A 27,194-nucleotide genomic window follows, 5' to 3' on the forward strand; every position below is an offset into this window, starting at 1 on the left:
TACCTAAAGAGAAGAGAGAGCAAAATCAGTGCTGGTAACTCTAATAAGGCAGGTTAAACTCTCTGATTTTGATGCTCAAGTATAATTACCTGGACTTGCTTAGAAATCTTCTGAGATTGAAAAGAACCTTAAAAAAAAAATCCAAATTTTATTCCTGTGTTAAATATCTGCCAAAAATATACTGCATTACCAATGCTTTTTCTTTTTTTTTTTCCTTCTTTAGCTGGTATGTCAGCCTCATTTATTAATAAATATGCCTAATCATCCTGGAGAGGTTCTCTGCTTTTCCTCAGATTCTTATTTCTGAGTAACATTTGTAAGTTGCTTAGTTATTGTGGCAAATCTTAAGTGTTCACCCCATGTTTCTATTTTATTTGTCATTGTTCAAGGGCATTCATCTATCTGTGACTTGCTTTCCCTTAACATTTCTTCTTGTAGGAAGAACACTTCTCAGTGATAAAGTACTCCAAGTTCCTCAATTTTTCCCTATAGAGACAATGTATCTTATTTTAAAGATAATTTTAGAGATTACTGAAGTCTCTCATTGCATGCTAGGATAAACTGAAAGTATTTATCCTCCCTATTTAACTCCACAAAAAGGAGTAATTGCTTTACAGAGATAATTTTTTTCCTTAACCAGTACTGCACAAGAACTTAAAATAGGAGGTGAAATCATACTGGATAATGTATTTTAATTAAAACTACAAAGAGAATTTAGGTAGGTAGAGCATAATTGCAGTTGGATGATTCCCAGCCATTATTTTGAAAACTGACATGGGACCTTAAATAACAAAGGCCTGTGTTATTTAAAAATAATTTAATTATTCTGGTGGAGGGTGTAAACCATGTTAATGAAGCTGCATATGAAAGTAGCAAGAAATAAAAACAGGGAAGTTCCAAACAGCAATAGAGAAAACACATAATTAAATGTACTTTATGAAGGGAAGATAACACAGATGGGAGAGAAGAGTTCTAAACATCTTCAGTTCTTCCTGTGGGATGACAGGATGAATCAGAAAAGGGGAATAGCAAACTGGATAGATTAATATAAGGAAGAAATTCTTCCCAGTGAGGGTGGTGAGGCTCTGGCACGGGTTGCCCAGAGAAGCTGTGGCTGCCCCATCCCTGGAAGTGTCCAAGGCCAGGTTAGACAGGGCTTGGAGCAACCTGGGATAGTGGAAGGTGTCCCTGCCCATGGCAGGGGGTGGAACAAGATGAACTTTAAGGTTCCTTCCAACCCAAATCATTTTATAATTCTGTACATATTTTATAATCTTTCTATTTTATCTATAAGAGCAAAACAGTTATTCCAGATGACAAATTATTGGGATTTGCTGGTTTTACTGTATTTGCTGGCACAGTTATGCTCACAGCTCTACTTCTTGCACTTCCTTGGCTATAGAAGTGTGTGTAGCTTTTGTTTATCCAGTGAAGGAAAGGGAAAAACTGGAGTAGCAAAGCTTGGGAAAGGGAAACATCTGGCAGTCAGAGGTAAAGCTTTCTGTAGAATCTCAAACTGGTAAAGTGTGTTTCCTTACCCATGCAGCCAAGTGGAGAAGTGGGTGTACAAACCCTGTTTCACCTATGAAAGGTGCTAATGTGCCAGACCTGAAAGCTAGAAATATCTAGGACCTCTTTTTAGTTAAAAAAACTCCCAACCACCAAAACCAAAGCTCAACCCCAAACCCTGTTTTTATGAATGATGTGAAGGGCACTGCTCACCGTTGTTCTGCCAATGTTACTCTCCACACTGGCATTCAACTGGCTTTGAAAATCATGTCTTTATTTCCCAAATGCATTCCTTACCACCCTGATCTATAATTAAGTGTCTAATTAAGCCTGCTGACTGCTTTGATGTCTGTACAGGTTCATAAGTCAGGAGAACAGAGGGTTCACTATAACCCCTAAAATTAAAGTGTGTGCAGAGACCTGAGTGTAAGTTCAGAGGAATCAAACTCTCTGCCCCAGACACACAAGACTCTTTTAGCACTGAGATGTCACATTTAAAGGATGTTCCCCCACTGGAATTCATCAGCTGGTGTTGGTCACAACCTAAATTTGAAATAACAGTGCAGAAGTGTTCTTTGCAGCTGACAAACACATGGATATGCTTCCTGTGGTTGGCTGGCAAAATGTTTGGAGGAAACACGAGCACAACTGTTACCACTCAGATAACTTTAAGAACTATTATTTCAGCCAATGTTTAAATTTCTGTAAGATATGTTAAAATGAGAAAGATCATTTCCAGCCAAAGCAAAAATCTGCACTTTTTTTTTTTTGGCTTTTAATACCAAATAAGCATCGCAGTTTTCTCCTTAGATTAACTGGATATTTGGTACAAAATATTTTTTCCATCTGTTTTATTTTTTTTTTTATGTTTTAAAGTTGGTCTAGAGGGAAGGGTAAGTATAATTAATGCCTTAAGTAATCCTTTAGGCTTGGTGCCTCCAACAGGCCCAAACACGCTGAGCTTATTCATGTGGTTGAAATTAAATTCTTCAGGCACTTCCTGAGGAGAAAGATCTTGAGTTCTTTGTTCGTCCAAATGATGTGAATTCCCTTCTGCAGTGTTTTTGTGACTGATGTGTGTCTACCTGAGCTCTCAGTGGGTCTTGGTGCATCCCCCCATGACAATCACAATCCATCCACCCTGCCTGGGCTGCTGCTGCTGTAATTAATTTCCTGGTGCCAATTGCATGAGTAAGGAATTTGAGTCATGTGACTAATTAAGGTCTTTGCTGCGCAGCCAGGCCTAATTGGTTCTGTCAGGAATAAATCTTTAATGGTTTCAGTGGGCCTTGTCTCTACCCAGGTCAAAACTGGATCGATTCAGAACAGGATTCTTCCATTCATCTGAGCAGTGAAATGGCTCTGGGGTGAACTTACTGTGGCCTTTCAGTATCTAAGGGAGCTCCGAGAGAGCTGGGGAGGGGATTTGGACAAGGACCTGGAGTGACAGGACAAGGGGAAATGGCTTCAAACTGACAGAGGGCAGGGTTAGATTAGATATGAGGAAGAAATTCTTCCCTGTGAGCGTGGCGAGGCCCTGGCACAGGTTGCCCGGAAAAGCTGTGGCTGCTCCATCCCTGGAAGTGTCCAAGGCCAGGTTAGACAGGGCTTGGAGCAACCTGACCTGGTGGAAAGTGTTGGAATGAGATGGTCTTTAAGGTCCCTTCCAATCCAAACCATTATGTGAATCTGTGATAACAAAAAATCATCATTTTAAAATGCTGAAGGGCACCGTCATCAGTTGCTCACCACTGTGAGGGAGATGGTGTCATGTTGGTGGCTGCTTGATGGGATCTTGCAGTTCATAGTCCTGTTAACATTTGTTATGTTGATATCTGGTACATGAGATTTTCAGTGTACTAGCTGAATGAGAGCCCCTGGGGAAATAAATCCCACATGCTGAAAATTGTCAGTAATTTCAGTATTTTCCATGCAAACAAATATTCTTTGTGCCTGTTTGTTTCTTTGAACCAAAAAAAAAAATAAAATAGCACTTTTCTGCTTCTAAACAGACTGCATTTAAATTTTGTTCTATGAACTAATTCCATCATTCCTTATTTTAGTAGTTCTACATTACATTTTTGCTGTGACCACACATGGGAAATGCTTCATTAAAGCTTCCTGTTACGTCATCGTAGGGAGGGAATGCGTGGTGAAACAGACAGTTCTTCTTCCACTACTGCGTGTTTTGGGTTTGTTTGTGTTAGACTAGAAATGGATTAGTGGGTCAAAAAAAGCTTATGTGAAGTGTTTTTTGGTTTCGATGTTTAATAGTCTAAACACAAACATTTATACACAGATCTGGATGTCTGAAGTGTAAAAATGGAGCAGCAGTCCTGGTAAACTAAATTCTGGAATCCAAATATTTGCTCCAGACAGTAATTTAAACTTATGTGAAAGTGCCAATAAGTCAGTTGCACTTTTCAAGCTTTGTGTACAAAGTTAGAGATGCAAAGTAAAACTGATGTGATGTTTAGTGGTTTATCTGTTCCATAATTCCTGTTAATCACTGTTGGTTTTAAGTAGCTCAGTGCAGTGCCAGGGGTGTGAAAGATTGAGCAGAGAGATGAACGGATCTGAGAACTGTCTCAACAAAAGCAAATGAATGTTCAGGGGTGATGGTTTTATAACAAGAACAGGAAAACAGGAGAGGCAGAAATCTTTACTTTAGCCAGAAGTCTTGTAATGGTCAATTTGGGCTCGTGACAAGAGAAAAGAGCTTCAAAACATTATTCCAGTATAAACTGTTATTTGAATTTTTTGAAGTTTAAATTAAATATGTAATAAAAAAAAGGTTAAACTAATAAATCCTAAACTTTAGAATGCAAATTTTTCCTAATCATATGTTGGAGAGGGCAGCAGTGAGCACTTTCTTCTGTTTGGTAATAAGATATTTTTATGGTAATTAGACTTAAGGTTATTTTTTTCTCCTAGACAGGTTTGCATAATGTGTTTAGAAGAGGCTGATTAAGCAAAGACCATTAGCCTTGGACTGGGAAAACTTCATTCTTTCCTTCCTTTCTCCCCCTGTTTTTTGGAGTGCTACTTAAAATGGAATTTAATGCAAATGTGTCTGAAATAGATTTGCAGTGTGTGCAAAATACTTATTTAATGGTAGGTACAAAGTAAGGTGTCACCAGCTCTAGGAGCTCTCAGAAGATGTGCTATCAGTCTGTCAAAAGTTATTTCAAAAGTAAAAAATAAGGATTGCACAAGATGAGGGTTATTCTTGTATATAAAATAAAAGTAGATCAATTAATGTATTTGTTAGCTTCCTCCTTTTTTTTTTTTTTTTTTAATAATCGTTCCAGAATTGTAATGTATAGTATAACTCTCTCCTCATGGACCCATATTTCAATGTTTTGGGTTTTTTTGTCTCTACCTAAACTACTAATGCTAAACTGAAGCAAGAAAATAAAATTCCAGATGTAGGAACCTGAAGTGGAGCAGAAAGGGAAACCCAAACGCAGACAATTTATATTATTCAATAACTTGCAGTCTTGTTTGTTTGTTTTAAACATGACTCTTTTTTAATAAAAGTCATTACAGAATTTTTCCTATAACTTCTGTGAAATGTCCAACCATTAATTTAATTCCATTAAATGTGGAATGCATTGGAGAAAATACTTCAGGGTGCTTAGATAAATAATTTTATATAGGGAGGACAAGCCTTTCTTGTGTGGATACAGCATGTCAAGAAAGTCAAGCAAAACACAAGAAAAAACATGTTCTTCCCTATGTCTGATCATTCTTCAAAGCCTTATTAGCAAGAAAAATATAAAATACCATCTGACACTTAGATTTCTCCTCTATTTCTTCCTCCCCTTCCAGCTTGTGATCATGTGTGTGGTCACAAGTGTGGAATATATTGGTGCCTCTGAGGGAATGGCCGTGCCTGTCAATCACAGGCCATAGAGGATACGAGTGACACACAGGAATTAACAAATCATGGATGAGTTGCTATGCCCATAAATTATAAATCTTTAACATGGAAAAAGAAGTTTAGCTTTTCTTGCTTTAAAATCTGCAAGTCTGGAATTCTTTTAGCAGATATTTAGCTCAGCTTGATAATGTGTTGTCCAGATTCATACTGTCAGTTTTGATGGATTTTTTTCACGTGCCATGCATTTGCTTTAATCATAAATATTTTATTACAATTTTGCCATGTTTCTGGAGCAATGAACTATCCCAATGCTCTTTGTCTGGTGTGTTCTCATGCGTTTTCTTGTTGTCTCCCTCTGCCAAATATTGGGAATGTTGTTATTTCTGATGGGAATGTCTTGCAAAGGCCTGTAGTGTTCTATACATTGGCCATGGTGTGGTTCATTGTGTGCTACTCAGGAGGGGTTTTTATAAGGAGTTTAAAAAGGGTTTAACAAGAATTTGATGCAAATAGTGATTGAAAGTCATTGAGAACTGAGCATCTCGCGCCCTCAGGGTTCTGAAAATGTTGATCTGTGTCACAGCTGTTTGGTGTTTGCAGTGAAAGGCTTCTAAATGGAAACAGTCTTATCCAGAAAAGTCTTGGAAGGTGTAGGCTGTGGAGTTCAGAATTCCCTCTGGCATCAGCATGGCTGTTGGCTGAAGTTGTGTAACTGAGTTTGAGGAGTCTGAGAGGGTCTGGGTGGTCCTGCCCAGCTCTGGGGGGGTCTTGGTGCACCAGTGGGACCTTCTGTTTAAGGAAGTCAGAACTTAAAAAACACACAGAGCTGACAAAACCAACCCCTCAGTGCAATCCAGATCTGCCATGAACAGTCAAATATTTGTAGAGAACCTTATTTACCAATTACTATTATTATTATTTTTGGCTTAAGGGTGATGTTGACATATTTTAAGGCATCGTAGTAGCTGTGTGCTGCAGGGCCACAGGGGTACAAACCCACTGCCTGAGCACAGGGCATCCTGTATTAGGATGGATATTTATTTGATGCTTTTTTTAAAAAAACATGTACCTAGGATAATATTATCCCTCTTACAGTTTGTACTTGGTAAGTATTTATTTGTAAGTTGGTAACCCTTAAATTACGCTGAATATATATATAATACTATATAAATAACACAGTGTGTGTGTATATATATATGTGTTGTATATATAGTATTATATATATACTGTGTTACATATATAGTGTTATATATATACACTATGTTGTATATAGTGTTATATACATATTCACTGTTATATAGTATTTTATATATACGGTATATAATACACATATATAGTGTATATAATACTATATATAAAACACTATTTATATATAAATAGTGTTTGATATACATATATATACTGTTTAGCAGCTTTACACTTACTATGTGCTTTAGGTTTATCATTTAATATTCACATTTATTTTGACATGGGATACTTCATGTTTTCCTTATTTCTTTACCTAAATGGTCAAGAACTGATTCCCCAACTCTAGTGTGTTTGCATAACTCTCATCCTGCTGTTTTTGTTTTTATTCATGGAGCAGCTTGGCCAACTTGACTGCGTTTCTTCAGCTGTGTGTTCTCTTTGCAGGAGGCCAAGGAAGAGGAGCTTGAGTCAAGTGAGGATTTCTTGGTAGTTGCGTGAGGGATTACAAAGCTGCATCACATGTGCTCTTCCTAAGTCGTCTTTATCCGTCTGTCCCTAATCTGATTTTAAGTCTGGGCTAGTAGGCACAGATGAGGGTGTAGATTTGGACCTGGGTTTGGCGTCGGTCTGAGCGGGCAGTGCTCCCACCTTGCTGTGGGACAGCGGCTAATTAAACCCCCATGCCTATATTTTAGCAATTCCATCTTCTCTGTTCTATCCTTGGTAATTCCTCCCCTGCTTTTCCAGAGTGTAAAATGACCCAATCTGACCCAAATCTTGACCTCCTTGTTTCAGTTTGAATTAACATACTCTGTGATTAGAGATCATGGAATCACAGAATGGGTTGGGTTGGAAGGGACCTTAAAAATCATCTCGTTCCACCCCCTGCCACAGGCAGGGACACCTTCCGCTAGGCCAGGTTGCTGCAAGCCCTGTCCAGCCCATCCCCAGGGATGGGGCAGCCACGGCTTCTCTGGGAAACCTGCCATTCAAGACACTGATATTTTTTTGGCTTCTAGACTGTTTTCTTCAGAAGGTTCCTGCTCCAGATCGCTTTGGGTTTAGATTGCATCATTTGAAATAAAACGGGTTTATTTTATTTTACAAGCAGCACCTTTGGAAAATCAGAGGGAGAAGAGTGTTCCTGAGAAACTGGCTACTGGAATGCCTTACTTTAGTTCATGGTAGGAACTAGACATTATCCTAATGCAAGGGCTGGTTCAGCTGGTTCAGTATTGTAATAAATCACATTGGATATGTTGGATGCAGCTGGAAGTTAAACCAGAGATGCTCTCTGCATTTGGATAACTGCAGCAATTATTGTTCTCTCTTTTTTTATTAGCATTTTTAAAAATCTTCATTTAATGGTTGAATAATTCATGTTACTGTTCAGCTTATGAGGCAAAAGACAGAAGAATGAATAGGAATAATTTCCAGCCAAGTAAAAATTCTACTAAATAGTTTTTTCTTTTTTATTAAAAAAAAGCAGAATTTAAAATTTCTTTTTAAATACAGTAAAACTTACATATTTTTCACTGAAGTATATTTGTTGCTTTGGTTTAGTCTGTCAGCAGCTTGTCCTCTATCTTCTAATACTTACAGAATTTTCAGTTCACATTCTTGTTTACCAAAACCCAGAACTGCTTTCAAGGGGACTATAACTGTTTTAACATGTAGATTTTTTATTTTGAGTGGTCTGTGGTGGATGATGTTGCCATCATTGGCTCCAAGAAATAAGTTAGATTGTTGTGTGCTGTGAGTTCTGTGTTCATTTGCAAGCAGCTTTCATTAAAGAAAAAAAGAAAAGGAAAAAAAAAGTCAATGAGTTGTTTTCCTCTTAGAGTCGTTTGTTTCTGGAAGATGCAGAAGATGAGTGGCTTGATAAAATGGTGTTGACAAGTTCAGCTGTTAACAATATTATCTTTAAATAGTATTTTAAATTTTTTTTTTTAGTGTCTGTCTGTAGAAAATTATTATAGTAAAGCTACATATCCTGCGGGAGAGTTCTGGAAAAAAGATTATTCTTATTCCCATGGACACGGTCTCAGCTGACATCAATCAGGGAAGTGTGTGATGGTCAGGACTGGATTTCAACAAAATAATAATAATAATAATAATTAGGTTGGCACGTGGTTCACATTAGTGCTATAGGTTTGGATCCAGGATTACTTAGGTAGGCAGGAGACACTGTATCCAATTCCATGAAGGCAGAGTACAGGGTAGTGAGCTGGAGGTCGGGTACGTTTCCATGTGGAGTTCCGTTTGGGATGGGGATGTTGCTGCTGTTCTCCAGCTGGCAGTGAGAGGGGAAACACTGGGAAGACACTGGGGATGATGAAATGAGGACAAGAGGATCCACAGCAAGGCTGTCGTCTTTTAGCTCCTCCCAAAGATTCCCTACAGCAAAACAAAACACGTTGATTAATGGAATGATTCATATTTCTTCATATGATATCTGTATACATTTCTATATATTCAGTTTTTTAAATGTTGTGTTGCAGGAGAAGTTGGTAATTAAACAGTTGTGTGTGCTTTATGTGTAGATGCTCTTAAACCCTTGGGACTGAGGAAGAAAAAAGGTTGTTTAGGTAGTTTTTATTTGTCTGTCTCCATAATAAATTTAAATTTGGGAGAAAGCAGCATACATTTAAGAAAATTATTTCACCTGATAATTTGCAATATTCTGTTAGAAATGTATATTTATGAAGAATAACTTCTATTTTTTAAAGAAAAACATTAATTTTGGATAAGGAAAGTGCCTCTCATCTCTATAAGATATGGAAGATATGGGGTCATTCTTAGCCCTTTTGCTAGAAGTAGTGTGCAGGCCTTACCTTAAGTTTTAGGGCCTCTAATTAGAGATTTGATCATTTTATAAAGAAAGAAAGTAAAAAGCATAGATAAGGTTAAATAATTTAACCTTAGGCCAGAGGGAAGGTGGAGTGGTACCATACTGATGAAGCACAGAGAATATTCACACTACCAGAGCATGTGCTTCAGATTAATTGAATAAAATGGAAAGAGGTCCCAGGAAATGAGTGGAGTGTGGTGTCAATCTCAGTAAAACGATCTGGGCATGGCAGGACTGGGAAATATTTGTGACAGCGGAATGAATGGCACTGGCATTCGCTGAGTCATCTAGATTATTAAAACTGCATTTTTTTTGCTCTGTCTTTTAGGTTGATTTATGTAACCACTTTTTGTTTGGGCAAGAAGGAAATTCTGGTGTGTTATTTGGTGCAACAGGAGCTTTATAATTTGGAACCCACAAGATTTGATTTATATATATGTGTATATATAAATGTATATATATTTATTATAAATTTACATATATATTTACATATATATTCACACACATACATAATGTGTATATATATATATATATATATATAAAAATACATGGTGGGTTTTTTCCTTGGTTTTGCATGAAAAGCTGTGTTCTTAATGTTCAAAATCCCATCCAGGCAAGATGATTCAATTATTTAATATATAAAAAAATTACTGTCAGCATTACATGATTAAGTATATGAGAACACACCTCAGGAAGTATAATTGTTCAGGGCATAAGTCATATGATGCCTCAGGAAGGGGGAAATAACATTTGTTGGAGCAGAGATGTGGAAAGGGTTTGAATAAATATTGACAAGAAGAAGTTAACCTGTTGATTTGATAAACATTATTTCTCTTTTTTCCCTTCACATGACAATTCTCTTGTAAGAATTGCACTAAATAGTTGTGCTTGAGTACTTTCCAGTGGTATACATATCTGAATTTAAAAAATACATTCTAAATACTGTATTGCAATACTTAATATTGGCAATTGTAGCCAAGAGGAAGCAGGAATGTTTTTTAAATTCTGGATGTAAATAGGTGGCTATCTTGGGAAACTTTTTAAAGATTTAATGCATGTTGTGTATATAATGTTACCTAGTTAAGGTGTTTTTTGTAGCAGCGGCAAGAAGAAGTAGTTAAAAAAGAAGGTCACAAAGGGTTGGTAGGTGATGGGTTGGGATGTGATGGGAGGTGATGGGATGGGCTGTAATGAGCCTGAGTCTACGAGATAAAAATACCTTAGATACCAACCTTGGAGATCAAAATCAGTCAGGGATGGATTCAGAGCATCGATGTCATTGCTGAGGTCTCCCTCCGGCATGAGCGTGTCCTGCACTGTCCTGGCTGTGGAATGCTCCGGCAGCATCTTCATCCCGCAGTTTGGGGGGGTCTGCGCCGGCAGCGGGGAGTCCTGAGTGATGCTGGGCTGAGTTCGGAGCTCGCTTTGAGCCTCCCCAGAAGGAAACAGGCTCTGAGCGTCCGGTGTCTGCTGCATCAGTGCATTTGGGATTTGGGGGAAGCCCTGTGGGGATGTGTAGCACGGAGGCTGCTGCCCCCCCAGTAAGTTGGGTAAAGCGTTCTTGGCATGCAGAGCTCCCGAGGCGTGGATGCTGTGTAATGGCTGTGGGATCCCGGAGGAGAGGGAGGGCTCGCATAAGGAATGGGATTGGGCTGCCATCTGCCTGGAAAGTGAGGCACCTGCAACGCCCGTCGGGCTGCAGGACATGAGGGAAGATCTCAGCTTCTCATTCTTGTCGCCTATCAGGGTGTCAAGTTCTTCTGGAAAACAAGAAAAAAGTCCATGACTGACTTATCCCTAACAGACCCTTGATCTTCGTAGCTTGCAGCAGGAATTTTACTGTCATTCAGGATGGCAAACAAAAGCACTAGCTCACATATATGGTAAGAACTCCAAAGGCTGAAATGTTTTCCTAAATTACCATTGCCATGTAAGCGTATAATAAATTCCATTTCTGTATTTAAAGGTTGGATACTTATAAATTAATTTCAGATTTTATTTGATAGTACTTATTTCAGTGTTGTTTTTGTCATAGAATCACAGAATGGTTTGGATTGGAAGGGACCTTAAAGATATCTCATTTCATCTTCCTGCCACGGGCAGGGACACCTTCCACTAGATCAAGTTGTTCCAAGCCCCATCCAGCCTTGAGATGTCAAGAGAAAATATTTTCTTGGTGAAACTTCTTTGCTTATTTGGAAATATCTACAAAACCAGGTCTTGTTTAATTCTACTTTTTAATTTTTGTTTTCTTGTTTTGCCAATGACCTTATAACTAGGAAAAAAATCCTTAAATGCTTTCCCAAGTCATGAATTAATTCTCTTATACAGTTTGGTGCCTGTTACAAAGAAAAGTTCTCAGCAGAAGTGTTTGAGAACTGACACATTACTGACCTGGCTTTGCCATACTCTTCCTTACAGCAACTGGATCTTTCCTCTTCCATTTCTGTAGCTCCTCCTGCATCTTATCAATCTTGGCTGGGTTCAGAGCCCACAAACAGCCTTTCCGAGAGGAATTGCCTGACTTGTTTTCAACTTTCTCAAAGCACTTGTTCAAAGATAAGTTGTGGCGCACAGAATTCTTCCAGCCATCTGGAGCTGTCTGGAGAAACAAATCCAGTGTAAGAATGGGACTTCAAGGGCAAATAAAGAAAATAAATATGTACGTCTCTGTTTTGACTGGTAAGGTTGTAAGAAATGCTGTTTAGTTTGTACCTTCTGCCATGAGAAACTTGTACGTTAGAAGGAAGCCACAAAAATGTTACAGTCATGTTGTGTGGGAAGAGAGGGATCAGATAGAACAGTAACTGATCTTCTGAGCAAAAAGGTTCTCAGAGGCCTGCTGGATTTTTAAGAGTGAATTTGAAAATCACAGGAATTAAGTGTCTAAAGAATTATATTCTAGAGCTGTGAGCTAACAGGATTTCTATCGGAATCTCTTTTGGAACACCGAGAAATATTTCAAACACTTAATTAAAGCACTACGTGCTACCTGGACTCGAATTCAGTGTCCAGGCAGACTTCAAAAGAATTTATCATGCTCCTGTAGGTGTAACTTTGTGTGCTGGCCAATTACATAACCAAATGGTTTAATCACAAGCCCTACAGATGAGATACAGGTTTTCACATCTGATCACTGCATCTCTGTGCTTTGCATTTATTTTTAACTCAGCAGTGGCAGCTGGAAGGTTCTTTAAACTGAATTATTAAAATTATTATTTTCTTGTTTCAAAAAAAAAATTCTCATCTCTGTGTCGTAAGAATCGAAAGAAATTAAACAACTCTCTGAAAGGTGGGTGAAGTTGTCTTTGTCTATTGATTCATATCCATGGATGCAAAATATTTGTCATCATAACTGTTTATATCAACCAGAGAATTATTGAACAGAGAGCACAGGAAATAAATATGAGTTTCCATAGTATTTTTTAAAATGTTAAAAATTAAAATTCCCCTTTTACATGTACTACATTTTCTTTGCATTCTTATACTTTATTAGTAGGGATCCATCTTGCATAGAAAGTCGGACTTTGGACAGTTTGATAGTTTCTTTAATTGTTGCCTAGTATGAGAAACTTCCTCTAAGACTATCTTTTATAAATGGAGTTGTGTCCATTTTTGCTTTCACATGACACACTGTGAACTTTTGAACATACTTTGATAGAAATTCTTTTATCAGAATTTTATTTTCTTACCTACTTTTATCAGGAATGTAAAGTCTGTTCTTTTGTAGCTTGTAAAGAACTATCATGTGAGTTAAGGCATTAAAAACCTTACTGAAGGGCTAAGGGTCAAATTTAATATTGATTTCTTCATTAAAGAAAAAGGTGTGGAATCAAATATGTGTCATTTACTAAAAGAGAAACTATTCTCCTTTTGTAGCAGCACAGTTTCTACCCTTTTGGCCCACCTGATGTCAGCATTTCACTATTCTGTCTCACAGGTGAGACAGCATAAATTGTATTAAAAAAAAAAAAAGAAAACAAACTCAAACCCTTTAAAACCCTTTCTGCCATAGGGTCATACTAAACATGATGAATCAGTTTTTCTCCCTTGCAGGTCATATTCAAGTTGCTTTCTGGCAATTCCAAAAGTGAATAGAACTGTTCCTCCCAGGTAAGTTGGGTGTTTAGCTACTGAATGAGCTGACCTGAAAGAATATTCATGTTTCTTGCCCTGCACACGAGGCTACACACACCTCTGTCTGTATCTAGACAGGATAATTGGTGTTTCTGCTAAGGTGGGAGCGGCACGGGTTTCTCAGAGGTTTTCAGAACATGTGGGGGTGTAAACTGTGAGATGGTTTTAGAAATGTAAGAGCAAAAAGTACATGGATTGATTTTGGAGGCTGCTCCCAGGAGCCCAACAGGTTCTTGCATTAAACTTGGCATTGCTGAGCTGTGAAAAGTTTATCCAGGCAAGGCTTGAAGGGACACTCAGTGTGTTTGTGTTTGTGCTATGACTCTGACACCGTTTTTTTTTAAGTGACTGTGATTGTTCATGAGGGAGCTTTGGTTACTGAAGTTGCCCTTGTGTAGTTGGAATCTCCTTGCTGTGGCTTGGTTTTGATGTTGCTGCGTTTCAGCACAGTGTGGATGAAGCTGTAGAATCATAAAATTGTAGGATCACAGAATCATTAAGGTTAGAAAAGCCCCCTGAGATCATTGAGTCCAACCATTAACCCAACACTGCCAAGGCTACCACTAACCCAGGTTCCCAAGTGCTGCATCTACAACACTTGAATACTTGCTGCTTTAGGTTCCATCAGACCACAGACCTTTCTGGCCTCTTGGACCACTGGCACTAACTCCAATTAACAAGATTAAAGCTTTCTGTTAGAGCCACTAATCACTACAAAGAAAAAGATGACAAAAAATATTTTTGTCCAGCCCCACGGATCCTGACCAGCTCTTGAAGTTTAAAGAGTTCAGTGATCTTGCAAAACCCTTTCTCTTTAAATCTAGGTCTCAAGAGAAGGGAGAGGTACATCAAAGGGTAATTCAACTTTAGCTGTGTAGATGTTTTTTTTAGGACGTAGGAGTTGGATTGCTCTGTTTCAACTAGAAATGAAATTGTTGCATCATAGAAACTAAATTTGCTGTGGCAGCGAATACAAGTTAATTTGACTCGGCTTGTATCATCTAATGTCTCCCAGCAAGATTCTGTGTACATTTGCACTCTCTTTCTCTCCAACTTAAATTGCTTCCCCTCTCCCTGTTGTATTCTGCTAGTTACTGAGTGCTGGTAGCAACAACAAAATGTTCTTTGCTGGTCTTTATATTATTTTATCTTGCTGAAGACTCTTCAAAAAAAAAAAGGATGATAGAGGGTATTAGTTTTTGCCATATATTGGTAATTCTGTGGGCTGCTGTAAAGGCCAGAGGTAGACAGGGCTTAATGCCTGTAAGTGTAATATTTGATTTCTTATTCTCCCTAGGTCATTTTAAGGATGTTACAGTCAAATACTTTTGACAGTATTTGTAAGTAAAATGCAAAAATAAAGCTGTCACAAAATAGTGAATGTTCCCTTTGTACCCCCTGTACCAAGTAGTACCCCTGCACTATTCTTTCCCTGTGATCCATATGACAACAGCAACCTCATTCTCATCTACTTTAAAATGAATTAAGAAAAAGACAGGAAGCTCTGAAAAACCACAAAGGACCAGGATGGTGACACCTGGCAGAGCCACAGTCCTGAGTCTGAGGGATTCTGTCCATGTTGGCAGCAGCAGCATTTTGCTTGAAGCTGCTGATTAATTTTTATAATCAATTATGTTGTAAGACAACGGAGAATTAATTTCAGTTTGGTCTGATGAATAAACATGAAGATGCCTGTAAAAATTATTAATAATATTCCCATCTCTCTGCTTGAAACTCTTGCTGTTTTTCTGTGGATTCCATTGGGATTGAGTACTTCTGATTTCCGATGCTAGGCGTCTTTATATTTTCTCCCTTCTTTTGCTTGTAACAAATGATGGACTAGTTAGTGATTCTTTTCTGAGGAAATTTGGGAATACAGAAGTATGATGGATCCTGACAGTTCTTCCTCCATCATAACGTGTATTTTTCTCTGATTACTGACAGATTCAACCTTAGTATTTTTTTTCATGTGCATAATTTATCCTCAGTTAGTGTCCAAAACCATTGCAAAATTGTATCAGAACATTTACTTTCAGCTATTCGCAGTGTTCTTATTATAAGTGTTTGAATTGCCTTGCTTTAGCTGTTTCAAATTTGGTTAAATTGCTGCAGGGCTATTTGCAAGAGGAAACAGGACAGACTCACTTGCTTTATTTTCGTTTTTGGGCCTTGCTAACAGCTGAGGTCACCTGCTCTGGACTTCAGCGAGACGGTTTTGAAGAATCAGCAGAAATAGAGCTCCATGTAGATCAGCAGGTGATGATTCCATTACAGCTCTTTTAAAAATCTCAACTAATCCTCCTGCTCTTGGATCATTTGCTGACTGAGCACTTTCCACTCGCATTCCAAGCCCAAGGAACCATTCCCTTATAGCATGGATTTAAATTTCAATAGTGCTGCTGCAAACCATACACCCTTCCTGTCATGGTGTAATTATGAGCTTAGTACCATTTATCATATATTAGACTTTTCTTGGTCCAGGGCATGCAAGTGATGCTGTTGCCCAAGACGGATATCCCAGCTCCAGAATGCAGTGAGATAACCTGGAACCTCTGCTTCCACACCAATCTGGAGGTGCTGCTGATGGCAGAGGAAGCTACAAGACCAGTTCTGCCTGTATTTGAGATCTGAGAGGAAGGAGTGAATGTGTTTTGAAAATTATTCACCCTTTTTATGAGTTGTTAGTGAGGAATGGCCACTGTTATACACCCAGACTCACAGCTGGAACAGTTCTTAATATCTTTTTGAGTTAAATATTACCACATTTCTTCCTGCATGTAAAATGCTGGGTAGTTTGTGATCATGAATGTATATAGTGTGTAATTGATTTGATATTAATCTCCAAAGAAATTATCCCTTTTCATAGCTGGAATCCCATCCCTCTGTTGACAGGTAAGCTTAGAGGGAGATTTCCCCCTCCCTCCCAGTGGAACTCACCTTAAAGTAAGGAAAGTGTTCCGTCATGAAATTGTAAATCTCACTGACTGGCAAACTCCCTGTCTTGCTGTTTTTGAGAGCCATGAAGATCAGGATGCTTTAGGGAGAGAAAGAAAAGCATTTTAGCCTCTTCTGCTTGACTCCTCAGAACCAAAAGTAGACTATTTTCCAAATTGTGTGTCATTACTGTGACTCTCACTGCCATAGCACAAGTACAGTGATGCTTAAACTTTCCACTCAGTTGTTTATAACAATCTCCTACAGGTAATTCTCCCATGTCTAACTCCTACAGGTAATTCTCAAAGCTCATATAGAAGTTCTAACGTGGGTTTCAAATAAAGTAATATAGAAAGTGAAATCAAGACCTTCAAATCCTGCTGGTGGGTATTTATCTAAGGTGTGTCTGAAAGCTTAAACTGGTGAAGGCCACAAAGAGTCTCAAACTGACAGTGACAGATGGGTAATTAAAATTTAATTGTCTGATCTACTTTGTTAGATTATTTGGGGTCCAAAACTGTGTAGTGACTGACATATCTGGTATGTTTTCTAGGCATTTCCTTGCCTTAGCAACTGGAAAAAAATAGTTTTAATACAGGTGCTGGGAAAGGCAACTAAGTGGGATCAGTCTTGTGCTGATGGCGTTTGTAAAATTTTGTATTAAAGAAACATTTAGGGTTTTTTTGGGGGGGTGATCAAGACAATGCTTTGCAACATTTAATTTCTCTGTGCCTTGGCCCCAGAGCCTGGATCATCTTGATTCGTACGAACAGGACAGAACACACCGGGAGCAAGACAAATAAGAGTAAGCATGTTATTGCAAATGATGCTGGAACCAGGCCATGGGTAAACAGTGCATTTCCTGTAACATTAGGGCTTGAAGAAATATTGTATTACCTGTAGGAGTAGATGGGCTTGGGAAACAGAGGCTGCTGGGATTCTTGACTGCTCTGAGGAGCGATCCTTTGGTAAGGGTAGTGTGAAGAAGCAATGTAAGTCACAGGGTAGCTGCCTCCTGAGGGATACTGATGGGACAAGAGAGATGTTATTTGGCTTAGCAACAAGCTCCCAAAAATATTTCCTAATAACAGTATTAAACTATGTATTTCTGAGGATATTGTGTGGGAAAGAAAAAGTACTTTCTTCTTTATTGCCTGTTATGCTATTGAGTTCCTGTGAAAAATGTGAGGAACTGTACTCTATTAATTGTCTCCGGATAACTCTTAATTTTATGGACCTAAAGCAGGTCTCCTTTCAACCATCTCTTTTGAAGTTGAAGTATCTCAGTCTGCTCAGCCTCCCCTGAACATGCAGACAAGTAAATTAATGGTGTAAACTTATTTACATAAAAAACCCCAAAACCACCAGAATAAAATACTTCAAACAATGTGCAATATAGAAAAATGGGCCCACCAAGTAAAGCTGCTAAAAATATAGGAAGAAACACTGCAGTTTTGACTGAGCCTTGTTTGGTTTTGTGTGCTATTTTGTTGTTGTTTTATTTTTTAGGTGGAGAGGGATACAGCAAGGTAAAAATCTGAAGTGTATAATAACCTAATCCCAAAGGAATAGTATCCCAAAATCTCTGTTAAAATTGCTGTTGTTATGCAAGGCAGGGATAAACCTGGCAAACAACAACAAAAACTTTAGTGGATGCATCAGAATGTATATACAATGAATGTATTATTATGGAATAAGTTAGTAAGATCATTCCAGGGGTCAGGAGAGCAGCATATGAGACATTTTTGAGGTGGTTTCATATTGCCTGTCTCATGCTGAAGCTGTTGGGCTACTCCCTGTCTGTACCCTCACAGTTACTGCATCACCAAGAGGCCAGGAGTTTGTGTGCTATTCACCACCACCTCAAGTGACTCTTTTGCCCCCCCCTCATTTTCTGCATCAGAAAGCTAAAAAGAATAGCCAGGACCCCTAAAGTCAAGCATTATCTATGCCACCCTCACCCCTCCTGGGGACCAGCAGCAGAAGCTACTGAGATGCTCACCTATCTCTTAAAGAGATCTCTAAGCTCCCAAGACATACTAAAGAGATGGGATAGATATATGCCAATGCCAAAAAGTAGGTGAGAGAGTGGAAATAATCCACGTAGATAACCTGGATTGCACCACAGTTTCTGTAGACTTGCTCTCAATTTTTTAACACACCAGTTGGTCTTTTTCTTTGCCAAATATTCCATATTTTTCTTTTCCAAATTACAGCTTAAGTATGCTGGCAAGAGGCTTTCAGGAACAAAGGAACACTACCCTGCTCAGGTAAGATAGCATCAGTTGGCTCTCTGGGAGGCAAAAGCTCCTACTGAACTCAGAGCTCCCTGTGAGGGAAATTTCTGACTCTTACAGATGAACCTTTCCAGATGCCAGGGTGAGGGCACGGCCAAAATTAGGAGTCATGTCACATGCTACTGAAAAATCTACCTGCATGCCTTCCCTGGTGCTCAAAGGTTGCTGAGCCCTTTTCTGGTGTTTTACTGCTCAGCTCCAGCAGTTCTGTGTCATGAGGTTTGTGTGGTTCCTCTGAAAAATTATAATGTAGCTCTTGAGACTTGTTGGGAAAAATCCCTTGTTAATTAATTTATACACCTCCTTAGTTTCTTATTGTAATCCCTTTTTTTGGATCAAAAAAAAAGCTTCATTTGCTCTTGGTCTTTGTCCCCTTAAAACACGCTTGAGAGGTTGTCATGTGCTTGCAAAATATTCATAGTTTATTTATTTATTCTGGATTTTTAATAATTTATTTAAGTTTCTCTGTAATTTTATTCTCATTGCTGGAGTTTTATTGCCTGTTTACTTTTATCTTTCTAACACTGAACTGCCTGAAATGGAATGTGGAAAACCAGACTGAATATACTCAGTTGTTTGCACAGTGAAATAAATTAAATGAACATAATTAATTAATATTTTTGAACTAAATATTAGGCAAAAATAGAGTCTCCAGAGCATCTGTGAACTAATTTCCATGTGCAATTCTGTGCTTCCTGCTTTGTGCGTTGGGTGTAGATTTTTCACCAGAGCAGAAAACTGGGCAATTCCTGCAATAATTCTGATTTTATTGGTTTTGGTGGCTCTTTGAAAGGAAAGAGTACTAAGATGGGACTGGTTTTGATGTCATCATGAAAGGCAAGACCGGGGTGTTTTAGGGATTATTTCTGTTTTATTGGTTTCATTAGTCCTTTTTGAGGGAGCAGAGGCTGGGGAATGGTCTGGAATGACAGGCTCGAGCTGGTTTTACAGTCGCACAACTGGCATGAAAGGTGTCCGTGTTTTATGGTGGGTGGGTGAGTGACTCCAGTCAGTGTCTGCTACTTCATTCGGGTCAATAACAAGTAATTCCTCTCATGATTCACCACTTGTGTGGTGTCCAGCAAAGGGGAAGGTGAGGCCGTTTTATCATTTGGACAAAATTAATGAAGGGGTTGATCTCTCTCATCCCTCTAATGAAAACTGAGGCGTAGTTTGAACATCCTTCACTTCAGGCTAAAGGGCCCGTTCTCTGGAGTGTAACTTCCATAGTGATTTAACTTGCACTGCTCCATTCCAATTTGAAATGTAAAGCACTAATCACGGAGCTGCTTCATGCAGAAGATGTTATTCCACTCCTCAGTCTTGTGTATCCCACGTCCTTCCATTTTCCAGTATCTGATTGCAGCACGGGGACAGCAATTCTACCTGTTGGGACTTTGGCTGCTTATACTTATTGTTTTTTTTTTTTTTTCCCTCTGAGTAGCAGAACACATTGCCAGACTTTTACTATAGTAACATTCAGAAGCACAAGTATTGGAAAGTCCAACAGAAACCTGCAGCACGTAAGAGATCTGTCACGGTGCCAGCTTGCAGGTGGATGGAAGACTTTCCTCTTAGTGCCTGTCGTATCTTGCCTGGCGGTTCCCAGGAGGTGTATTTCAGCTTTAATTTTGGAGGTTTTTTGAATGTGGTTAGTGCCAATGTATAGTAATAGCACTGGTATCACATCAGAGGGGACAGGGGAAGGGTGCCTGCTTCGGAATGAGTAAAGAAATCAAAAATATTCAATGAATTAACAAGCTAAGTGGAGTTTCTGCTAAAGCAGCACACAGAAATGGCATTTACATGGTGAGTGAGATGTAGGGTGCTGTGGCATATCCACAATGTCTGTCCTGCAATCCCAGGGGGGAATAGTTTATATTTGCAGCAGGGCTTTTGGCAAGTTAATCCTTCATCTGGGACAACTTTCTTCTAAAATAACAGTAATCAAATAACTGGATTTCTAAGTTAGGATGGTAGGGTAATATCACCTTTCCTTTTGTTCTAATATAATTTTATTTTTACCTTTTATCACTTCTGTTGAGTTTTGGGCTAACAAGAAAAAAACACAAGTAAATTAATTATGGTGGTGTCGATAAGAATTTAAAGATAGTTGCCTTTTTGCCACTTGATTGGGAAAAATAAGGTTCAGTAAATTCTGGCTAGAGGAATGTCAGTGTGGTAGGTAAAAGAAAAAAGCCAGGAGTAATGACTGTTTCAATGACTCAGACATGTAACACCATACAAATTAACAACCCTAATGAAATATCACAGTAACCTGGGTTTTGTTTTCTTTGCCCAGTTTAAATCACTGCTCTGTCAGTCATATTTTTTATACTTCTTGAGCAAATTGAATGAGATGGTGGAGCTGATGCCACAATATCTGTCATCAGTCACTGGGATCAAAGGAGATGTAGCTCAAGTGTGAGCTTTTATTCTAAAATAGTTTATATATATGACCTTCCTGTAAGTTCTAATGGTTTAGCATTTCAGATTTGTGCTGTTTTTGTATACGGATTTCTACCTATAAGACTGAAAAATCCTTGTTACCTTAATTTCACCTCAAGTTTTGGGCTTTCTTTTTTTTTTTTTTTTTGCTTGTTTTAAATAGGGTGTTTCAAGCATATTTTTATCTTGAAATAAACACTACTGAAAAAATTACTGAAAATTTTATAAGTTGCAGGTAGTTGAACATAAAAGAGGAAAAATTCAAAGCATTGAACAGCACCACCGTTTATATCTAAAAGAAATTATTTTTAGTGTTAATAATATAGTTACATACTGAAGAACAACCTTGATATTGCACACTCTCCTGCATCATCAGCATTACTGTCAATTATGCTTCAGCTGAATAATCTTTCACTGAGGATGATGTAAGAGGCAAAAGATTGTGAAAGAGGTGTGTGTGCCATCCAGCACAAGGGGAGTGAACATCATTTTGCTGTTCAAATTTTACTTTAAAGTGTTTTCCTATGTTTGATCTGAATTTTAAATATACAGTCACATATATTTAGTTTTTTATTCTGAAGTTAAAGCACAGTTAATTCCCTGGGATCCTGAAATGCCAACGGTTACGTGAATAATTTATCAGGCTTCAAAACATGTTTTCTCGAGCATAATGGTGAAAATATAAATATGGAGTACCAAGATTGTTTATACATTCTTTTTTTTCTTTTTCTGAATGACCATTTTAAAATGCACTTAGCTGTGGTTCTTTTGAGATCTTATTCTCATAAATGTATATATATAAACATGGCCCTGAAACCCCACAAATTTAAAGGTATTGTTTAATATTTTTTTATGTTAGTACCAAAACTATTGTACCATTAGAGTGCTAGAAATATAGGGATTTTGGTGCACATATTACACTGACCTGATGGAAAGGGTGTGAGGGGCAATACATCTGCTGCACTTGAGGCTGGTAGCAGTACAAACCAGGCTGCCCTTCCAGTGGGGATGTCCTAAGCTTCATGTCTGAATCCTGCTGGAAAATATTTAAGGAATGAGTTATTAGGGAAAACACCTTAATTTAAAATAGAATAATTCTGTTAGTCACTGTTCGGGTTTGCCTTCATTATATTTACATTTTTGGACTTAATTCTGTCACAGTAAGTGTTAAATAGAAGTTGTTTTATATTCCAATGGTACAAAACGAGGGGTGACCTCCCCTTGAAAGTGTTCAAGACCAGGTTGGATGGGGTTTGGAGCAACCTGGTCTAGTGGAAGTTGTCCCTGCCCAGGGCTGGGGGTTGGAACAAGATGATCTTTAAGGTCCCTTCCAACCAAAACATTTCTGTGACTTTATGAAGACCTTAACCAATTCCTGCATTTCTATAATTACAACTTTAAAAAAGGAAATCCCAGGTCATGTTCAATTCAAAGAGCAATTCAGAAAACGCCAGTCTCTGTTTATAGATTAAAATGCAGGGAATGTGTAGGAATAGAGTAAGAATCTTATTATTTCAAGAACCTAGTAGCACTTATCCTTGTGCTTTAAAGCAAGGCCATAATGATCAGCTTCTATTGTATTTTAGTATGTCTAATATATATTGATAAGTATATAAATTTTTTTAGTATGCCTACTAAATATTTTTGTATTTACTATTTTTATGGTATATTAGTAGGAGCACATGTTAGACTTGACTTGATATCCTGACTCCAAGCAAGTGCCACATCCAGTATTAATAAATGTCTGTGTTATTTTGGTGACCATCAGATAAGATTTACAGATATCCCAACTTGCCAGAAGTATGGAAGTGATTTAGGAGTTTGATATCTCTTGCTGACAGAACCATGGGAGACACTGACAAGCAGCCACTCTGCTCCTGAGTAGTTACACGTACTTGTAAAGGGCTCCTGCAGTGCTGCCTCTACATTTTGCACATCTTGCAGCCCAGGGATTTGAGAAGACAATGGGAATTTTTTTTTCATCAACTGCTCACAGGTTTTGCATTAAACTGCTCTGACCTAGATGAGTGTTTATCCAGGAAATAAGAGATTTAGATCAATTTCCTCCTTAACCTGAATAGCTTCAATCCCCAGGTATGTTCCCTGACAACATCTCTCCATTCCCTGGTCTTAATCCAATTAAGAATTTTTTTCTTTAATCCTTTTTTCTTTCGGGAGCCCTGAAATTCTTCGTCTCACAGCCATTTAGAACCAGTTTAGGGCCCTCTCCTGGCAGGTGGAGTCATCGTTTTTGGCTGCATTAGATGATGAAGATACACTTTACACCTCGGATCACAGCAGAGATATTGTGGAGATACTGGAGGGTAATTTAATTTGCTTTTCAGGGATCTCTGCTGCCCTAAATAGACTCTTGCCTCTATCTAGTATTGGAATTAGGTAACTTAGCACTTCATATACTATAAATAGGTCTGATATTTAAATTTTGATAGTACTGGTATCTCAGAATTTCTCCTCTATCTGCATCAAGAAAAGTGTAGGTCTGCTGAGGGGTTGTAACAAATCTGATATATGTCCTCATGCTTGAGAAACACTGTTTTGTGAACTTTTATGTCTTGAAAATACTAGCTGATGACAACTACTGTTGTCAGGAAGAACTTGGATATTTAGGATTCATGTATCATGTCTAATGGAAAACATTTGACCTTGTGCATCTTTCTGAGGATTGTTTTCCAGTAGGGAAAGGCCTTAAATTAGAGACTTGGGAAAATGAATATGGATATGTCTAAAGATGTTTTTCCTGAGCTCTAGCCTACAACTTGACAGGAGACTAAACGTCCATGTAGTAATGTTGAGATAAGACAATAATTTGAAAAGTATATTTTTGCCGTTGAAAACAGGAAAAAGAGCTATAAAAAAATACTGACCATGACTTGTGAGCTGTGATCCTGACCCGTGGTGCTGTACTGGAGGCTGTTACACCATGGTTGCTCCGTGGAGATGTCCGGGATGTGCGTGGGAAATGACTCTGACTCGTCAGGACCTGTAGATCCTGATAGACCCTCAAAACCGTCGATGCTTCTATGATTTTTGAAGGGTGAAGCTTCTGGTGGGAGGGCTTGGTGTGCTTCCTGGAAAACATCTTCACTGATCTGCCTCTTGTAAGGGTGGAAGGGGTTCCTGCTGCTCTTGAGGAACCGGTCGTAGTTTCCTACAGTGTTTTCCTCGTAACTGTACCTCCTGAATTTTTCAGCACTGAAAGATGCTTTGAATTTGTTCTTGCCGCAGTGAATTCCCTGGTTCGTAGGGTATCTCCCATGAATCTGATCCTGGGCTGGGGAAGCAGGGCTGGGGCTGTGAGAAGACTCTGAGCTCTTCCTTTCTGTCCTGACGTCTGACTCATATGGTTGGCAGCTGTAACTGAGATTATCCTGCAATGAAATGTTGGCATTTATTTATTTAGGATTAATGTGAACAAATTTTTATTATTTTCATCATTTACTTTATATATTTATATAAAATGTAAATATTTTAATTATATTAAGAATACATTGCTGATAAGTATAATATTATTGGTTCTAGTCACCTTCATGCAGAGAAGCCCTGAAAGATCTAAAGGGTTTTCTGATTCCTCAGTATCCAAAACTGTTCAACAATTAATTAAGAAAAGTAAAGCCAGGTTGGATTGGGCTTTGATCAGCCTGGTCTAGTGGGTGGCATCCCAGCCCATGGCAGGGGGTTGGATAATCATTAAGGTCTTTTCCAACCCAAACCGTTCTGTGGTTCTATGAGAAAACTGAACTATCCTTGAAAAACAGGGTGTCTTAGGTAACCATTGACTAGCTGGTCTGACAATTCCGGAGAAAAATGATGTATGGTCAAGTGATGAAAGATTAAATGACAGGAATGTGATAAGTGCAAGTCTTGTTGTATGCAAGTTTAGTCAAATAAGCTTGATCTCATACTCTGGTGGTGTTACATGCTGCCAGATATGTTGATGGTTACATCATTTCCCTTCATTAAGGTGGCCACACTCATTCTAAGAGACAAGTAGGCTCTGGGCAGACGTTTTAACCTTCTGCCTGTCTCATCTCCTCCCCTCCCTTTTGCACTTTAGCAAAAAGAAAATAACAGCTACTGAAGTGCTCTTTAATCTAAAGGAGAAAGGCTTAACGAGAACTGGTGTCTGGATCCTGACACTGAAAATATGCATATTTGCCCTGACACCAAGGATGAGTAACTACTTGGATGCCTTTGAGAAGACGTGCGTCAGTCAAGAGCAGGTTGTTGTGTTCAGGGAAGGGGGAAATGGAATGTTCCGTGTTACACAAAAACTCAGACCAGATTATTGAGTGCTCCCTTTGCTGCTCCTTCCCCCCTCCAAATCTGAGTTGGTTTTACAGTGCTTTAGAACAGCTTAAGGAATGTATGCCTTTATGGAAGAACCAGCTTTTGAGAAGTCCCACAGGGAAGTCAGTATAAATTCAGTGCTTTCTGCAGTGGAACATGGCACAGCTTTTCCAGTCATTTGCGTGTGTGTTAAAGCCATTAATGTTTTGTTCTGTCATGGATCCCTGCAGAAAGCAAATCTGGCCTCATGGCACTTTTAGCTTCTCACATTTAGTTTATGACTTCTTAATTCTTCCTTCCTTACCCTCCTCTACAGTCCTAATCCACGTGTTTATGATATCTTTTCTTAGATTAGAATTAAAAAATTCCTCCTTATATTTAGTTCCATTAAGCTGTATGAATGACAGGGCTGCCAATTCTCCACTTGGAATTTTCATAATAAATGGATGACAATGGTTATTTTGCTGTTGTCTGATGAAAAACAGTACTCTTAGCTGTACTTTTGTTATGAGACATGATGAATATACAGGCAACAGGAGAGAGATCATGTTATTCCAAAAAAATCCCAAGGAATTGTGAAGTCCTTGAAGTCATCCTTTACAGGCAGGGAGGAGACAAAAAGGCTCTGATGTCTCTTTGTCTGCCTTTTATTTGTTTATTTTAGAAACAGAATGAGAATTAGCTTTAAACGTAGCATTTTTCCAGGATTAGAAGTTGGATGGATACATTCTCTGTTTTGTTTCTAAAGAAATAGGGGTTTTAAGCAATTGAATAAGAAATTTAGCACGGAGCTTAAGATAAGCTAAGGAGGATAACTCAGGTTTTCACTCTTCAAGAATAAAACTTTCAATGTTTGCTTTGTTACCGGGAAGTTTGGTGAGATTTAGTACAGCAATAGCTTAATACTGTATTTGAACTTTGAAGAAAGAGAACAGGCCTGGGCCAGCTTACTCACACTTTGCTGAACTGGGGATATTGAATCCCCCTGTGTCTTCATGAAGTCTTGTTGATCTCTTTCCAGAGTGTCCGAAGATGAAAATTTAATATTGGATTGATCTTGGAGTAGCGAAACCATCACCAAATCCACGCCAGACACAAATCCTGTTATGACAAAATCAAATTACAATAAATATTTTTTAAAACTTAAAGTGTAAACCAAACTACCCTGTCAGGTGCTGATGACTAGACAGGGTTGGAAATGTAGCTGGACAATAACCCATCCTAAGAAATTCCTGATATGGCTTAAATTTTTTGTTAGCTCTTAAAGAAACATTCTGTACATACAGTGACAGTGAAGATGTGATATGGAGTTACTGTGGATTCACCACATAATTTTTATAAAAATAAGTAACTGCTTTGTTTTATGTAGGAACATAAGTTAATGAAAATTTATTGCTTTGGAGTTAAGACAAGTTTAGCAATATCAGTTTATTGAGAGATTGTGGTAAACACACCCCAGTTGCTTTCAGAGGCACTATATAAAAAAAAAAAGAATCTTTTTCTATCATTAGTCAGACTGATGGTTACAACACATATATATTTTCGCTTTTTCTCTCTTATTAGTCCCAATCCCTTCAGTTTTTCCACTCTGTTTTACAAGATTAAATGTATCTGAGATATATAAATTATTTCATCATTC

The 27,194-nt window shown here is 38.3% G+C and overlaps 1 protein-coding gene across 1 annotated transcript; it reads right to left on the reverse strand.

Annotated features, from left to right (window-relative positions):
- Window positions 1-8,136: 8,136 nt before the first annotated feature.
- FOXN1 (forkhead box N1) lies at window positions 8,137-26,630 on the reverse strand. Its single transcript, XM_027690790.1, has 8 exons — window positions 26,511-26,630; window positions 24,133-24,636; window positions 22,173-22,283; window positions 17,400-17,527; window positions 16,506-16,602; window positions 11,826-12,033; window positions 10,664-11,191; window positions 8,137-8,977 (listed from the first exon to the last, which is right to left on the reverse strand). Exons 1-8 carry the CDS (start codon window positions 26,628-26,630, stop codon window positions 8,715-8,717), a joined length of 1,959 nt encoding a protein of 652 aa, XP_027546591.1. The 3' UTR covers window positions 8,137-8,714.
- Between the last annotated feature and the right edge of the window lie 564 nt (window positions 26,631-27,194).

This window comes from Neopelma chrysocephalum, unplaced genomic scaffold (assembly GCF_003984885.1).
Source record: "Neopelma chrysocephalum unplaced genomic scaffold, ASM398488v2 Primary Assembly neopelma1_82, whole genome shotgun sequence".
NCBI lineage: Eukaryota > Metazoa > Chordata > Aves > Passeriformes > Pipridae > Neopelma > Neopelma chrysocephalum.